Below are 17,375 nucleotides of genomic sequence, written 5' to 3'. Positions count from 1 at the left end.
GTCGGCGTAGCGTATATTAGATACGCTACGCCGGCATAAATATGCGCCAATGTATGTGAATCCGAGCCATTGTGTTTTTTTCTAAATTGTCGCTCTTCTTTTGTTTATAGCGCAAAAAAAAACAGCAGAGGTGATCAAATACCACCAAAAGAAAATTCTATTTGGGGGATAAAAAAGGACGCAAATTTTGTTTGGGTACAGCGTTGCAATTGTCAGTTAAATGCTCTGGTCAAGAAGGGGATAAAATCAGAGTTGGGTTGAAACTATTTCCTACTTTACATATGTAGCGCCTACTCCAAATATAGGGGGCGCTATTCTAAATTTAAGGGAAGTCTGGGCCAGTAATTGGGCCCAGACCTATTTGATTAACACAAATTTGCCTCTGTCCTGGCTGTGGTACTGCTTGGTAGTTTCCCTTGTTGCCTGCAGGTGGTTTTGCCATCCTGGCCTTATGTTGGAACACAGGTGTATCATGGTGTATTGGGTGTCCTTTCTTGGCAGCGGTACAGAGGGAGTGGTGACCCTGCTGTGCATGCTGGGGAAGGATACTTAAGAGGCAGATGCCATTTTCAGGGGTCCTTCACCTCGTGGCCCTCCTGGCGCAAGGTTTGCGTGTGTGAGCTTGACTTCTGGGCCACATTGGCCTGGAGTTGCTTCGCTGTTTAGTAGGCCCAGCTATGCTGGCTGGGGCCTGCAATCCTAAAAGGGGATCCCAAGCTGTCTGTCCATATAGGGGGAAACTGTTTTAATGAAGGAAACCGGGGGAGAACCTGCCCTGGAGGAGACCAGCAAAATGCTAGTGTCTCGGGTGAGGCCTGGTGACCGAATTAAGGAGGGATCCACTATATTGAAAGCCCTGCAGTCTGCCGGTATTTTACTTAGAGGCTCTTCTACTGCATGGCTGGAGGTTCGGGACTTTGAAATCCAGTGGCAGAGGATTCCTGGACGCATCCACATATATTTAAAGGTCTGTGGCAGAGACCAAGTACATTCAAAGGTCTGTGGCAGAGACCAAGTTCATTTCAAGAGGTCTGTGGCAGAGACCGTCTGGACATTAGATTGTGCATCATCCCGGCTGCTAGGCTATGTGAGAGGGGACTATCCGGGTGAGCAATTCCCACTCAATAGCTGAGAGTGGAGACTGATTGAATATTTTTGAACATTCTGTGCAGTGTGCCTGAACCTTCCCCTGCTCTTCTCCTGCTTTCTACTTTCTCTACTTCAAGTTACCCTGCAGAGAAAATAAAGCCTGACTTTTGAAGGTTTTACATCTGTCTGGACTAAGGTGACCACATGTCCCGGATTGCCCGGGACAGTCCCGCATTTTGCAGGCCTGCCCGGAGCACATTTATTCCAGGACAATACAGTGTCCCGGAATGAAACTGACACAGCCACCCCCCCCCCCGGGCCAATCTGATGCCCCCCAAAAAATCAGCCTCATCACCGCTTTACTCACTGACAGTACTTGTCCTGGCCGGGAATGCCTGGAGGAGCACATTTCCCGCCCCTTGTTTGTGATTGGAGTGATCAAAAATCCCACCTCTTGTGTCCAGTCACTGTGCTGTGATTCGTTACAGCACAAGCTGATTTTTGGAAAGGGAGGGTGTCCCTGAATTGTAGTTTGGAAATGTGGTCACCCTAGTCTGGACGTTGCATTTCTTATGGACTTTCCCACCCTGACAACGAAGCCATAAAGGTAACGTGCAAACCCAAAATCTAAACCAGCAGCTCCTACGGGGGGAATGCTACACATAAAAACATTTTGGCTGGAGAAAACCTTTGGGGCGTTATTCACAGGGACACTGATGCCATGTGCTGCATGTAGTCAACCTGTGCAAGTGTATGGGGATGCAAAGGGTGCACAGACACAGCCGGTTGTCCCAGTTTGACAGGTGTGTGGGTGCTGGAGAGCATCCTCGATCAAAACTACACTTTCTTTGTGTTTTTGATATTTTTTAGTGGTTGTTCTACAAGGGTGGTGACTACAATGTCTAACATACAGATAACCACTGAAGAGCAGACTTACATCCGCATATAAAATACATACATAAAATACAGAACATCACTTATATACAAAATGTAAAAGGGACATAAAAATATTTTCAGGTAAACCTTAACATGATAACCACTATTGCATACTGACAAAAATGTTAATATAGTTGCATCTAATGTTTCTCTCACTTCCTGTTCTGTTGACTACGCATGTGAGATTGTTCTCAGGGGAAAATATGCAGCAATAAAGACAGCAGGAGCAGGCAGAATCTGGAGCAGCTGCGTATGGTAACCAATCAGCTTTTAGCTTTTATCTATAAAGCTTAGATGAATAATCCCTCCCCACTTTACTAAAAAAAATATCATTCTCCTTTCTTCGTTTTTTCATTACTGTTCATTAAAGTTGTTAAACACTTTCTTTTGGCCTCTCTTTATGGTCAGTTGCCAATTACTTTGCATACAAGGGTGCTACCGAATCCACCAGGTAATAGCATAAGTGTAGTGAGTGTTGTAGATGGCCAGCGTCTGTAGAAAATGCTTCTTGATAAAGAAGATCTTCCCACTACTTAAAATTTAGGAACTACAGGTTTGGGTCATTTATAAGTTATGGACATTTATCTTTAATCAAGATAAAAAGGATAATAATAAGGAGAATCATCTTCAATACTGACTATAATGTTTGTTACTATAGGCTCGACTGTGGTAGTAGCTTCTGTAGTAGTTGTGACTTGTGCAGATGTTTCAGGTGTTGTGGTAGATGCTGTAGTAGTAATTGTTGTGGTTTCTTGTGTTGTAAATAGGGGAGTTGATTTTGTTGTAGTGGGTTGTATTGTAACTGCTGTTGTGGTTGGTGTTACAGTAGCTGCCTGTGTTGTTGAGGGGGTTGTAGGTGTGGTAGTAACAGGAATTGTTGTAGTTATTGAAGGGCCTGTAGTGGAAAGTGTGACAGTAGATACCTGTGTTGTTGAGAGAGTTGATGTTGTGGCAACAGGTGTTATTGTAGGGGCTACTGTAGTAGTCTGTGTTGTTGAGGAAATTGTTTTTGTGGTAGCAGGTGTTGTTGCAGCTGTGGTGGGGACTGTTGTGGTAGTTGGTGTTGTTGAGGGAGTTGTTGTGGTTATGATGGGTGTTGTAGGAGCAGTTGTACTAGTTGGTGTTACTGTAGTAGTCTCTATTGTTGAGGGGATTGTTGTGGCGATAATAGGTGTTGATGTAGCTGTGGTGGGGACTGTTGTGGTAGTTGGTGTTACTGTCGTCGCCTGTGTTGTTGGGGGAGTTGTTGTGGTTATGACGGGTGTTGTTGTAGGAGCAGTTGTACTAGTTGGTGTTACTGTAGTAGTCTCTATTGTTGAGGGGATTGTTGTGGTGATAATAGGTGTTGTTGAGGGGGTTGTTGTGGCTATGACAGGTGTTGTTGTAAGGGCAGTTGTACTAGTTGGTGTTACTGTAGTAGTCTGTATTGTTGTGGTGGTAACAGGTGTTGATGTAGCTGTGGTGGGGATTGTTGTGGTAGTTGGTGTTACTGTCGTCACCTGTGTTGTTGAGGGAGTTGTTGTGGTTATGATGGGTGTTGTTGTAGGGGCAGTTGTACTTGTAGGTGTTACTGTAGAAGTCTGTGTTGTTGAGGGGATTGTTGTGGTGATACTAGGTGTTGATGTAGCTGTGGTGGTTGGTGTTACTGTAGTCACCTGTGTTGTTGAGGGAATTGTTGTGGTGGTAAGAGGTGTTGTAGCTGTGGTGGGGACTGTTGTAGTAGTTGGTGTTACTGTAGTCACCTGTGTTGTTGAGGGAATTGTGGTTATGATAGGTGTTGTTGTAGGGACAGTTGTACTAGTTGGTGTTACTGTAGTAGTCTGTATTGTTGTGGAAGTAACAGGTGTTGATGTAGCTGTGGTGGGGACTGTTGTGGTAGTTGGTGTTACTGTTGTCACCTGTGTTCTTGAGGGAGTTGTTGTTGTTATGACGGGTGTTGTTGTAGGAGCAGTTGTACTAGTTGGTGTTACTGTAGTTGTCTCTATTGTTGAGGGGATTGTTGTGGTGATAATAGGTGTTGTTGAGAGGGTTGTTGTGGCTATGACAGGTGTTGTTGTAGGGGCAGTTGTACTAGTTGGTGTTACTGTAGTAGTGTGTATTGTTGTGGTGGTAACAGGTGTTGATGTAGCTGTGGTGGGGACTGTTGTGGTAGTTGGTGTTACTGTCGTCACCTGTGTTGTTGACGGAGTTGTTGTGGTCATGATGGGTGTTGTTGTAGGAGCAGTTGTACTAGTTGGTGTTACTGTAGTAGTCTCTACTGTTGAGGGGATTGTTGTGGTGATAATAGGTGTTGATGTAGCTGTGGTGGGGACTGTTGTGGTAGTTGGTGTTACTGTCGTCACCTGTGTTGTTGACGGAGTTGTTGTGGTCATGATGGGTGTTGTTGTAGGAGCAGTTGTACTAGTTGGTGTTACTGTAGTAGTCTCTACTGTTGAGGGGATTGTTGTGGTGATAATAGGTGTTGATGTAGCTGTGGTGGGGACTGTTGTGGTAGTTGGTGTTACTGTCGTCACCTGTGTTGTTGACGGAGTTGTTGTGGTCATGATGGGTGTTGTTGTAGGAGCAGTTGTACTAGTTGGTGTTACTGTAGTAGTCTGTACTGTTGAGGGGATTGTTGTGGTGATAATAGGTGTTGATGTAGCTTTGGTGGGGACTGTTGTGGTAGTTGGTGTTACTGTAGTCACCTGTGTTGTTGAGGGAATTGTTGTGGTTATGACAGGTGTTGTTGTAGGGGCAGTTGTACTAGTTGGTGTTACCGTAGTAGTCTCTATTGTTGAGGGGATTGTTGTGGAGATACTAGGTGTTGATGTAGCTGTGGTGGGGACTGTTGTGGTGGTTGGTGTTAATGTAGTCACCTGTGTTGTTGAGGGAATTGTTGTGGTGGTAAGAGGTGTTGTAGCTGTGGTAGGGATTGTTATGGTAGTTGGTGTTACTGTCGTCACCTGTGTTCTTGAGGGAGTTGTTGTGGCTATGACGGGTGTTGTTGTAGGAGCAGTTGTACTAGTTGGTGTTACTGTAGTTGTCTCTATTGTTGAGGGGATTGTTGTGCTGATAATAGGTGTTGTTGAGGGGGTTGTTGTGGCTATGACAGGTGTTGTTGTAGGGGCAGTTGTACTAGTTGGTGTGACTGTAGTAGTGTGTATTGTCGTGGCAGAAACAGGTGTTGATATAGCTGTAGTGGGGATTGTTGTGGTAGTTGGTGTTACCGTAGTCACCTGTGCTGTTGTTGAGGGAGTTGTTGTGGTTATGACAGGTGTTGTTGTAGGGGCAGGTGTACTAGTTGGTGTTACTGTAGTAGTCTCTATTGTTGAGGGGATTGTTGTGGTGATACTAGGTGTTGATGTAGCTGTGGTGGGGACTGTTGTGGTGGTTGGTGTTACTGTAGTCACCTGTGGTGTTGAAGGAATTGTTGTGGTGGTAAGAGGTGTTGTAGCTGTGGTGGGGACTGTTATGGTAGTTGGTGTTACTGTTGTCACCTGTGTTCTTGAGGGAGTTGTTGTTGTTATGACGGGTGTTGTTGTAGGAGCAGTTGTACTAGTTGGTGTTACTGTAGTTGTCTCTATTGTTGAGGGGATTGTTGTGGTGATAATAGGTGTTGTTGAGAGGGTTGTTGTGGCTATGACAGGTGTTGTTGTAGGGGCAGTTGTACTAGTTGGTGTTACTGTAGTAGTGTGTATTGTTGTGGTGGTAACAGGTGTTGATGTAGCTGTGGTGGGGACTGTTGTGGTAGTTGGTGTTACTGTCGTCACCTGTGTTGTTGACGGAGTTGTTGTGGTCATGATGGGTGTTGTTGTAGGAGCAGTTGTACTAGTTGGTGTTACTGTAGTAGTCTCTACTGTTGAGGGGATTGTTGTGGTGATAATAGGTGTTGATGTAGCTGTGGTGGGGACTGTTGTGGTAGTTGGTGTTACTGTCGTCACCTGTGTTGTTGACGGAGTTGTTGTGGTCATGATGGGTGTTGTTGTAGGAGCAGTTGTACTAGTTGGTGTTACTGTAGTAGTCTGTACTGTTGAGGGGATTGTTGTGGTGATAATAGGTGTTGATGTAGCTTTGGTGGGGACTGTTGTGGTAGTTGGTGTTACTGTAGTCACCTGTGTTGTTGAGGGAATTGTTGTGGTTATGACAGGTGTTGTTGTAGGGGCAGTTGTACTAGTTGGTGTTACCGTAGTAGTCTCTATTGTTGAGGGGATTGTTGTGGAGATACTAGGTGTTGATGTAGCTGTGGTGGGGACTGTTGTGGTGGTTGGTGTTAATGTAGTCACCTGTGTTGTTGAGGGAATTGTTGTGGTGGTAAGAGGTGTTGTAGCTGTGGTAGGGATTGTTATGGTAGTTGGTGTTACTGTCGTCACCTGTGTTCTTGAGGGAGTTGTTGTGGCTATGACGGGTGTTGTTGTAGGAGCAGTTGTACTAGTTGGTGTTACTGTAGTTGTCTCTATTGTTGAGGGGATTGTTGTGCTGATAATAGGTGTTGTTGAGGGGGTTGTTGTGGCTATGACAGGTGTTGTTGTAGGGGCAGTTGTACTAGTTGGTGTGACTGTAGTAGTGTGTATTGTCGTGGCAGAAACAGGTGTTGATATAGCTGTAGTGGGGATTGTTGTGGTAGTTGGTGTTACCGTAGTCACCTGTGCTGTTGTTGAGGGAGTTGTTGTGGTTATGACGGGTGTTGTTGTAGGGGCAGGTGTACTAGTTGGTGTTACTGTAGTAGTCTCTATTGTTGAGGGGATTGTTGTGGTGATACTAGGTGTTGATGTAGCTGTGGTGGGGACTGTTGTGGTGGTTGGTGTTACTGTAGTCACCTGTGGTGTTGAAGGAATTGTTGTGGTGGTAAGAGGTGTTGTAGCTGTGGTGGGGACTGTTATGGTAGTTGGTGTTACTGGCGTCACCTGTGTTGTTGAGGGAGTTGTGGTTATGACGGATGTTGTTGTAGGAGCAGTTGTACTAGTTGGTGTTACTTTAGTAGTCTGTATTGTTGTGGCGGTAACAGGTGTTGATGTAGCTGTGGTGGGGACTGTTGTGGTAGTTGGTGTTACTGTCGTCACCTGTGTTATTGAGGGAATTGTTGTGGTTATGACGGGTGTTGTTGTAGGGGAAGTTGTACTAGTTGGTGTTACTGTAGTAGTCTCTATTGTTGAAGGGATTGTGGTGATAATAGGTGTTGATGTAGCTGTGGTTGGGACTGTTGTGGTGGTTGGTGTTACTGTAGTCACCTGTGTTGTTGAGGGAATTGTTGTGGTGGTAAAAAGGGTTGTAGCTGTGGTGGGGACTGTTGTGGTAGTTGGTGTTACTGTTGACACCTGTGTTGTTGTGGTTATGATGGGTGTTGTTGTACTAGTTGGTGTTACTGTAGTAGTCTCTATTGTTGAGGGGATTGTTGTGGTGATACTAGGTGTTGATGTAGCTGTGGTGGGGACTGTTGTGGTGGTTGGTGTTACTGTAGTCACCTGTGGTGTTGAGGGAATTGTTATGGTGGTAAAAAGTGTTGTAGCTGTGGTGAGGACTGTTGTGGTAGTTGGTGTTACTGTCGTCACCTGTGTTGTTGACGGAGTTGTTGTGGCCATGATGAGTGTTGTTGTAGGAGCAGTTGTACTAGTTGGTGTTACTGTAGTAGTCTCTACTGTTGAGGGGATTGTTGTGGTGATAATAGGTGTTGATGTAGCTGTAGTGGGGACTGTTGTGGTAGTTGGTGTTACTGTAGTCACCTGTGTTGTTGAGGGAATTGTTGTGATTATGACAGGTGTTGTTGTAGGGGCAGTTGTACTAGTTGGTGTTACCGTAGTAGTCTCTATTGTTGAGGGGATTGTTGTGGTGATACTAGGTGTTGATGTAGCTGTGGTGGGGACTGTTGTGGTGGTTGGTGTTAATGTAGTCACCTGTGTTGTTGAGGGAATTGTTGTAGTGGTAAGAGGTGTTGTAGTTGTGGTGGGGACTGTTATGGTAGTTGGTGTTACTGTAGTCACCTGTGCTGTTGTTGAGGAAGTTGTTGTGGTTATGACGGGTGTTGTTGTAGGGGCAGTTGTACTAGTTGGTGTTACTGTAGTAGTCTCTATTGTTGAGGGGATTGTTGTGGTGATACTAGGTGTTGCTATAGCTGTGGTGGGGACTGTTGTGGTAGTTGGTGTTACTGTCGTCACCTGTGTTGTTGAGGGAGTTGTGGTTATGACGGATGTTGTTGTAGGAGCAGTTGTACTAATTGGTGTTACTTTAGTAGTCTGTATTGTTGTGGCGGTAACAGGTGTTGATGTAGCTATGGTGGGGACTGTTGTGGTAGTTTGTGTTACTGTCGTCACCTGTGTTGTTGAGGGAATTGTTGTGGTTATGATGGGTGTTGTTGTAGGGGAAGTTGTACTAGTTGGTGTTACTGTAGTAGTCTCTATTGTTGAAAGGATTGTGGTGATAATAGGTGTTGATGTAGCTGTGGTTGGGACTGGTGTGGTGGTTGGTGATACTGTAGTCACCTGTGTTGAGGGAATTGTTGTGGTGGTAAAAAGTGTTGTAGCTGTGGTGGGGACTGTTGTGGTAGTTGGTGTTACTGTTGACACCTGTGTTGTTGTGGTTATGATGGGTGTTGTTGTAGGGGCAGTTGTACTAGTTGGTGTTACTGTAGTAGTCTCTATTGTTGAGGGGATTGTTGTGGTGATACTAGGTGTTGATGTAGCTGTGGTGGGGACTGTTGTGGTGGTTGGTGTTACTGTAGTCACCTGTGGTGTTGAGGGAATTGTTGTGGTGGTAAAAAGTGTTGTAGCTGTGGTGGGGACTGTTGTGGTAGTTGGTGTTAATTTTGACACCTGTGTTGTTGTGGTTATGACAGGTGTTGTTGTAGGAGCAGTTGAACTAGTTGGTGTTACTGTAGTAGTCTCTTTTGTTGAGGGGATAGTTGTCATAGTTGGTGTTACTGTCATCACCTGTGTTGTTGAGGGAATTGTTGTGGTTATGACAGGTGTTGTTGTAGGGGAAGTTGCCCTAGTTGGTGTTACTGTAGTAGTCTCTATTGTTGAAGGGATTGTGGTGATAATAGGTGTTGATGTAGCTGTGGTTGGGACTGTTGTGGTGGTTGGGGTTACTGTAGTCACCTGTGTTGAGGGAATTGTTGTGGTGGTAAAAAGTGTTGTAGCTGTGGTGGGGACTGTTGTGGTAGTTGGTGTTACTGTTGACACCTGTGTTGTTGTGGTTATGATGGGTGTTGTTGTAGGGACAGTTGTACTAGTTGGTGTTACTGTAGTAGTCTCTATTGTTGAGGGGATTGTTGTGGTGATACTAGGTGTTGATGTAACTGTGCTGGGGACTGTTGTGGTGGTTGGTGTTACTGTAGTCACCTGTGGTGTTGAGGGAATTGTTGTGGTGGTAAAAAGTGTTGTAGCTGTGGTGGGGACTGTTGTGGTAGTTGGTGTTACTGTTGACACCCGTGTTGTTGTGGTTATGACAGGTGTTGTTGTAGGAGAAATTGAACTAGTTGGTGTTACTGTAGTAGTCTCTTTTGTTGAGGGGATAGTTGTGGTGGTAACAAGTGCTGATGTAGCTGTGGTGGGGACTGTTGTCATAGTTGGTGTTACTGTCATCACCTGTGTTGTTGAGGGAATTGTTGTGGTTATGACAGGTGTTGTTGTAGGGGCAGTTGTACTAGTTGGCGTTACTGTAGTCGGCTGTATTGTTGTTGTGGTAACAGGTGTTGATGTAGCTGTGGTGGGGACTGTTGTGGCAGTTGGTGTTACTGTCGTCACCTGTGTTGTTGAGGGGGTTGTTGTGGTTATGACAGGTGTTGTAGAAGCAGTTGTACTAGTTGGTGTTACTGTAGTAGTCTCTATTGTTGAGGGGATTGTTGTGGTGATAATAGGTGTTGATGTAGCTGTGGTGGGGGCTGTTGTGGCAGTTGGTGTTACTGTAGTCACCTGTGTTGTTGAGGGAATTGTGGTTATGACAGGTGTTGTTGTAGGGGCAGTTGTACTAGTTGGTGTTACTGTGGTAGTCTCTACTGTTGAGGGGATTGTTGTGGTGATAATAGGTGTTGTTGAGGGGGTTGTTGTGGCTATGACAGGTGTTGTTGTAGGGGCAGATGTACTAGTTGGTGTGACTGTAGTAGTGTGTATTGTTGTGGTGGTAACAGGTGTTGATGTAGCTGTGGTGGGGATTGTTGTGGTGATAATAGGTGTTGTTGAGGGAATTGTTGTGGTTATGATGAGTGTTGTTGTAGGAGCAGTTGTACTAGTTGGTGTTACTGTAGTAGTCTCTATTGTTGAGGGAATTGTCGTGGTGATATTAGGTGTTGATGTAGCTGTGGTGGGGACTGTTGTGGTAGTTGGTGTTACTGTAGTCACCTGTGTTGTTGAGGGGGTTGTTGTGGTTATTATAGATGTTGTTGTAGGGGCAGTTGTACTAGTTGGCGTTACTGTAGTAGGCTGTGTTTTTGATGGGACTGTTGTGGTGGTAACAGGAGTTGTAGCTGTGGTGGGGACTGTTGTGGTAGTTGGTGTCACTGTGGTCACCTGTGTTGTTGATGGAATTGTTGTGGTTATGACAGGTGTTGTTGTAGGGGCAGTTGTACTAGTTGGCGTTACTGTAGTAGGCTGTATTGTTGTGGTGGTAACAGGTGTTGATGTAACTGTGGTGGGGACTGTTGTGGTAGTTGGTGTTACTGTCATCACCTGTGTTGTTGAGGGGCTTGTTGTGGTTATGACAGGTGTTGTAGAAGCAGTTGTACTAGTTGGTGTTACTGTAGTAGTCTCTATTGTTGAGGGGATTGTCGTGGTGATACTAGGTGTTGATGTAGCTGTGGTGGGGACTGTTGTGGTAGTTGGTGTTACTGTAGTCACCTGTGTTGTTGTGGGGGTTGTTGTGGTTGTGATAGATGTTGTTGTAGGGGCAGTTGTACTAGTTGGCGTTACTGTAGTAGGTTGTGTTGTTGATGGGACTGTTGTGGTGGTAACATGAGTTGTAGCTGTGGTGGGGACTGTTGTGGTAGTTGGTGTCACTGTCGTCACCTGTGTTGTTGAGGGAATTGTTGTGGTTATGACAGGTGTTGTTGTAGGGGCAGTTGTACTAGTTGGCGTTACTGTAGTAGGCTGTATTGTTGTGGTGGTAACAGGTGTTGATGTAGCTGTGGTGGGGACTGTTGTGGTAGTTGGTGTTACTGTCGTCACCTGTGTTGTTGAGGGGCTTGTTGTGGTTATGACAGGTGTTGTAGAAGCAGTTGTACTAGTTGGTGTTACTGTAGTAGTCTCTATTGTTGAGGGGATTGTTGTGGTGATAACAGGTGTTGATGTAGCTGTGGTGGGGACTGATGTGGTGTTTGGTGTTACTGTACTCATCTGTGTTGTTGAGGGAATTGTTGTGGTAGTTAAAAGTGTTGTAGCTGTGGTGGGGACTGTTGTGGTAGTTGGTGCTACTGTCGTCACCTGTGTTGTAGTTATGACGGGTCTTGTTGTAGGAGCAGTTGAACTAGTTGGCGTTACTATAGTAGTCTCTATTGTTGAGGGGATAGTTGTGGTGGTAACAGGTGCTGATGTAGCTGTGGTGGGGACTGTTGTCGTAGTTGATGTTACTGTCATCACCTGTGTCGTTGAGGGGGTTGCTGTGGTTATGACAGATGTTGTTGTAGGGGCAGTTGTACTAGTTGGTGTTACTGTAGTAGTCTGTGTTGTTGAGGGGATTGTTGTGGTGATACTAGGTGTTGATGTAGCTGTGGTGGGGACTGTTGTGGTTGTTGGTGTTACTGTAGTCACCTGTGTTGTTGAGGCAATTGTTGTGGTGGTAACAGGTGTTGTAGCTGCGGTGGGGACTGTTATGGTAGTTGGTGTCACTGTCGTCGCCTGTGTTGTTGAGGGAATTGTTGTGGTTATGACAGGTGTTGTTGTAGGGATAGTTGTACTAGTTAGTGTTACTGTAGTAGTCTGTATTGTTGTGGCGGTAACAGGTGTTGATGTAGCAGTGGTGGGGACTGTTGTGGTAGATGGTGTTACTGTAGTCACCTGTGTTGTTGAGGGAATTGTTGTGGTAATGACAGGTGTTGTTGTAGGGGCAGTTGTACTAGTTGGTGTTACTGTAGTAGTCTCTATTGTTGAGGGGATTGTTGTGGTGATAACAGGTGTTGATGTAGTGGTGGGGACTGTTGTAGTAGTTGGTGTTACTGTAGTCACCTGTGTTGTTGAGGGAATTGTGGTTATGATAGGTGTTGTTGTAGGGACAGTTGTAGTTACTGTAGTAGTCTGTTTTGTTGTGGCGGTAACAGGTGTTGATGTAGCTGTGGTGGGGACTGTTGTGGTAGTTGGTGTTACTGTCGTTACCTGTGTTGTTGAGGGGGTTGTTGTTGTTATGACAGGTGTTGTTGTAGGGGCAGTTGTACTAGTTGGTGTTACTGTAATAGTCTCAATTGTTGAAGGTATTGTTGTAGTGATAATAGTTGTTGATGTAGCTGTGGTGGGGACTGTTGTGGTGGTTGGTGTTACTGTAATCACCTGTGTTGTCGAGGGAATTGTTGTGGAAAGAGGTGTTGTAGCTGTGGTGGGGACTGTTGTGGTAGTTGGTGTTACTGTAGTCACCTGTGTTGTTGAGGGAATTGTGGTTATGACAGATGTTGTTGTAGGGACAGTTGTACTAGTTGGTGTTAATGTAGTAGTCTGTATTGTTTTGGTGGTAACAGGTGTTGATGTAGCTGTGGTGGGGACTGTTGTGGAAGTTGGTGTTACTGTCGTCACCTGTGTTGTTGAAGTAGCTGTTGTGGTTATGACAGGTGTTGTTGTAGGGGCAGTTGTACTAGTTGGTGTTACTGTAGTAGTCTGTGTTGTTGAGGGGATAGTTGTTGTGGTAACAGGTGTTGTAGCTATGGTGGGGACTGTTGTGGTGGTTGGTGTAACTGTCGTCACCTGTGTTGTTGAGGGGGTTGTTCTGGTTATCACAGGTGTTGTTGTAGAGGCAGTTGTACTAGTTGGTGTTACTGTAGTAGTCTGTATTGTTGTGGCGGTAACAGGTGTTGATGTAGCTGTGGTGGGGACTGTTGTGGAAGTTGGTGTTACTGTGGTTAACTGTTTTGTTGAAGGAGCTGTTGTGGTTATGACAGGTGTTGTTGTAGGGGCAGTTGTACTAGTTTGTGTTATTGTAGTAGTCTGTGTTGTTGAGGGGATAGTTGTGGTGGTAACAGGTGTTGTTGTAGCTGTGGTGGGGACTGTTGTGGTTGTTGGTGTTACTGTTGTCACCTGTGTTGTTGAGGGGGTTGTTGTGGTTATGACAGGTGTTGTTGTAGGGGCAGTTGTACTAGTTGGTGTAACTGTAGTAGTCTGTATTGTTGTGGTGGTAACAGGTGTTGATGTAGCTATGATGGGGGCTGTTGTGGTAGTTGGTGTTACTGTCGTCACCTGTGTTGTTGAGGGAGTTGTTGTGATTATGACGGGTGTTGTTTTAGGAGCAGTTGTACTAGTTGGTGTTACTGTAGTAGTCTCTATTGTTGAGGGGATTGTTGTAGTAATAATAGGTGTTGATGTAGCTGTGGTGGGGGGGACTGTTGTGGTGGATGGTGTTACTGTAGTCATCTGTGTTGTTGAGGGAATTGTTGTGGTGGTAACAGGTGTTGTAGCTGTGGTGGGGACTGTTGTGGTAGTTGGTGTTACTGTCGTCACCTGTGTTGTTGTGGTTATGACGGGTGTTGTTGTAGGAGCAGTTGAACTAGTTGGTGTTACTGTAGTAGTCTCTATTGTTGAGGGGATTGTTGTAGTGTTAACAGGTGCTGATGTAGCTGTGGTGGGGACTGTTGGTGTAGTTGGTGTTACTGTCATCACCTGTGTTGTTGAGGGGGTTGTTGTGGTTATGACAGGTGTTGTTGTAGGGACAGTAATACTAGTTGGTGTTACTGTAGTAGTCTGTATTGTTGAGGGGATTTTTGTGGTCATAATAGGTGTTGATGTAGCTGTGGTGGAGACTGTTGTGGTGGTTGGTTTTACTGTAGTCACCTGTATTGTTGGGGGAATTGTGGTTATGACTAGTGTTGTTGTAGGGGCAGTTGTACTAGTTGGTGTTATTGTAGTAGTCTCTATTGTTGAGGGGATTGTTGTGGTGATAATAGGTGTTGATGTAGCTGTGGCGGGGACTGTTGTGGTAGTTGGTGTTACTGTAGTCACCTGTGTTGTTGAGGGAGATGCTGTGGTTATGACAGGTGTTGTTGAAAGGGGAGTTGTACTAGTTGGTGTTACTGTAGTAGTGTGTGTTGTTGAGGAGATAGTTGTGGTGGTAACAGGTGTTGTAGGGGCAGATGTACTAGTTGGTGTTACTGTAGTAGTCTGTTCTGTTGTGGTGGTAACAGGTGTTGATGTAGCTGTGGTGGGGACTGTTGTGGTAGTTGGTGTTACTGTCGTCACCTGTGTTGTTGAGGGAGGTGTTCTGGTTATGGTTGGTGTTGTTGTAGGAGCAGTTGTACTAGTTGGTGTTACTGTAGTAGTCTCTATTGTTGAGGGGATAGTTGTGGTGGTAACATGTGCTGATGTAGCTGTGGTGGGGACTGTTGTGGTAGTTGGTGTTACTGACATCACCTGTGTTGTTGAGGGAATTGTTGTGGTTATGACAGGTGTTGTTGTAGGGGCAGTTGTACTAGTCGGTGTTACTGTAGTAGTCTGTGTTGTTGGGGGGATTGTTGTGGTGGTAACAGGTGTTGTAGCTGTGGTGAGGAGTGTTGTGGTAGTTGGTGTTATTGTAGTCAACAGTGTTGTTGAGGGAATTGTTGTGGTTTTGACGGGTGTTGTTGTAGGGGCAGTTGTACTAGATGGTGTTACTGTAGTAGTCTCTATTGTTGAGGGGATAGTTGTGGTGGTAACAGGTGTTGATGTAGCTGTGGTGGGGACTGTTGTGGTAGTTGGTGTTACTGACATCACCTGTGTTGTTGAGGGAGTTGTTGTTGTGGTTATGATGGGTGTTGTTGTAGGAGCAGTTGTACTAGTTGGTGTTACTGTAGTAGACTGTGTTGTTGAGGGAATTGTTGTGGTTATCACAGGTGTTATAGGGGCAAATGTACTAGTTGGTGTTACTGTAGTAGTCTGTATTGTTGTGGTGGTAACAGGTGTTGATGTAGCTGTGGTGGGGACTGTTGTGGTAGTTGGTGTTACTGTAGTCACCTGTGTTGTTGAGGGAGTTGTTGTGGTTATGACAGGTGTTGTTGTAGGGGCAGTTGTACTAGGTGGTGTTGCTGTAGTAGTCTGTGTTGTTGAGGGGATAGTTGTGGTGATAACAGGTGTTGTTGTAGCTGTGGTAGGGACTGTCGTGGTAGTTGGTGTTACCGTTGTCACCTGTGTTGTTATGGGAGTTGTTGTGGTTATGACGGGTGTAGGACCAGTTGTACTAGTTGGTGTTACTGTAGTAGGCTGTATTGTTGTGGTGGTAACAAGTGTTGATGTAGCTGTGGTGGGGACTGTTGTGGTAGTTGGTGTTACTGTCATCACATGTGTTGTTGAGGGAGTTGTTGTGGTTATGACAGGTGTTGTTGTAGGGGCAGTTGAACTAGTTGGTGTTACTGTAGTAGTATGTGTTGTTAAGGAGATAGTTGTGGTGATAACAGGTGTTGTTGTAGCTGTGGTGGGGACTGTTGTGGCAGTTGGTGTTATTGTAGTAGTCTCTATTGTTGAGGGGATTGTTGTGGTGATAAGTGGTGTTGATGTAGTTGTGGTGGGGACTGTTGTGGTAGTTGGTGTTACCGTCGTCACCTGTGTTGTTGAGGGAGTTGTCGTTATGACGGGTGTTGCTGTAGGAGCAGTTGTACTAGTTGGTATTGTTGTGGTGGTAACAGGTGTTGATGTAACTGTGGTGGGGACTGTTGTGTAAGTTACTGTCATCACCTGTGTTGTTGAGGGAGTTGTTGTGGTTATAATGGGTGCTGTTGTAGGGGAAGTTGTAATAGTTGATGTTGCTGTAGTAGTCTGTATTGTTGAGGGAATTGTTGTGGTGGTAAAAGGTGTTGTTGCTGTTGTGGGGACTGTTGTGGTAGTTGATGGTACTGTCGTCTCCTGTTTTGTTAAGGGAAGTGTTGCAGTTATGAAAGGTATTGTTGCAGTGGCAGTTGTCATACTTGGTGGTACCATAGTAGTTTGTGTTGTTGATGGGATGGTTGTGGTCCTAAATGGTATTGTAGTTGTGGTGGGGACTGTTGTGATAGTTGATGGTACTGTAGTGACCTGTGTTGTTGAGGAAATTGTTGTAGTTAAGACAGGTGTTGTTGTAGGGGCAGTTGTAGTAGTCGGCGTTACTGTAGTAGTCTGCGTTGTTAAAGAGATTGTTGTGGTTGTAACAGGTTTTGCAGCTGTGGTGGGGACTCTTGTGATAGTTGATGGTACTGTAGTCACTTGTGTTGTTGAGGGAATTGTTTTGGTGGTAACAGGTGTGGTTGTAGTCATTCTTCGGGTTGTATTTGTTGGTGTAATTGTAGTTAAAGTTGTTGAGGGAGTTAATGTGGTGGTAACAGGTGCTGTTGTATGTGTTGTAGTAGTTGGTGTTTCTGTAGACATCTGTGTTGCTGAGGTGGGTAGTTTAGTAATGATGGTGGATTCTGTCATAGTTGTGGAGAGTGGCTTTGTTCTAGTTGTAGTAGATGTAGAAAACGGTGGTACTGAGGTAGGTAATGCAGTAGCGGAACTAGAAGCTGTTGTTGTAGTGGTTAATGTGGAGCTTGTGATAACAGGTTTGGTTACTGTAGTAAATGGTATTGTTGAGGATGGTGTTTTAGTTGTACTTTGTACTGTTGTAGTCCTCACAGGTTTTACTGGACCTCCGTTAGTAGTTTTAGAAGAAATGGTTGCTGCTGTGGTTGTTTTCATTGTTGGGCCGGCTGATGTTGTCTTTGGAGTTCCAGGTTGCACAATGCAAATATTTCCATAGTAAAACAAATAGGTAACATTATATCTGATAGCAGGAAGTTGTCCAAAAATACTTTCTTTTTGATAGAAGAGCTCAGCAATGATGTTTGCTGGTATGGTGAGAAAATAATAATCCATAAACAACATTTCTACCTAAAAGGAAAAAAAAAGATGTTATTTAGGCAATTCTGATGATGTCTTCAGTAAGTCTCTGCATGCCAATCATATGCCCTGTGCCTATTTTATGCACTGGGACCCATGTGTTCACTGAGCTCTGCATAAGTGCAAGAAAATGGTGCAGAAGTCCCCAATCTTTTTTGAAATGTACAAGCGCAGCTCAGTTTACATTCTACCACAGTGCCTGTTTGCTGGAATGACTGAAATCCTACGACAGCATGCGCTGGAATGATGTCGTTGTGCGCCACAAAGGACTAGCACCCAGCAGATAACGTTGGCACTGGTGAAGGACGTAGACCATGGAAGGAAAGATCAGTTTAGCTACGCTTCAAACAACAACAAAGACAAATT

At 45.0% G+C, this 17,375-nt stretch overlaps 1 protein-coding gene across 1 annotated transcript in view; it reads right to left on the bottom strand.

Moving 5' to 3' along the window:
• Positions 1–1,642: 1,642 nt before the first annotated feature.
• Positions 1,643–17,375, bottom strand: part of LOC120926936 (uncharacterized threonine-rich GPI-anchored glycoprotein PJ4664.02-like) — a 73,077-nt gene continuing 57,344 nt past the window's right edge. The window contains exon 9 of the mRNA XM_040337262.1: positions 1,643–17,000. Coding sequence (XP_040193196.1) covers positions 2,613–17,000 — 14,388 coding nt within the window. The 3' untranslated portion in view covers positions 1,643–2,612. The remainder of the gene's footprint in view (positions 17,001–17,375) is intronic.

This window comes from Rana temporaria, chromosome 1, assembly GCF_905171775.1.
Source record: "Rana temporaria chromosome 1, aRanTem1.1, whole genome shotgun sequence".
NCBI classification, from domain to species: Eukaryota; Metazoa; Chordata; class Amphibia; order Anura; family Ranidae; genus Rana; species Rana temporaria.
Note: the sequence above shows the minus strand (reverse complement) of the source record. Positions and strands in the feature narration are given on the sequence as shown.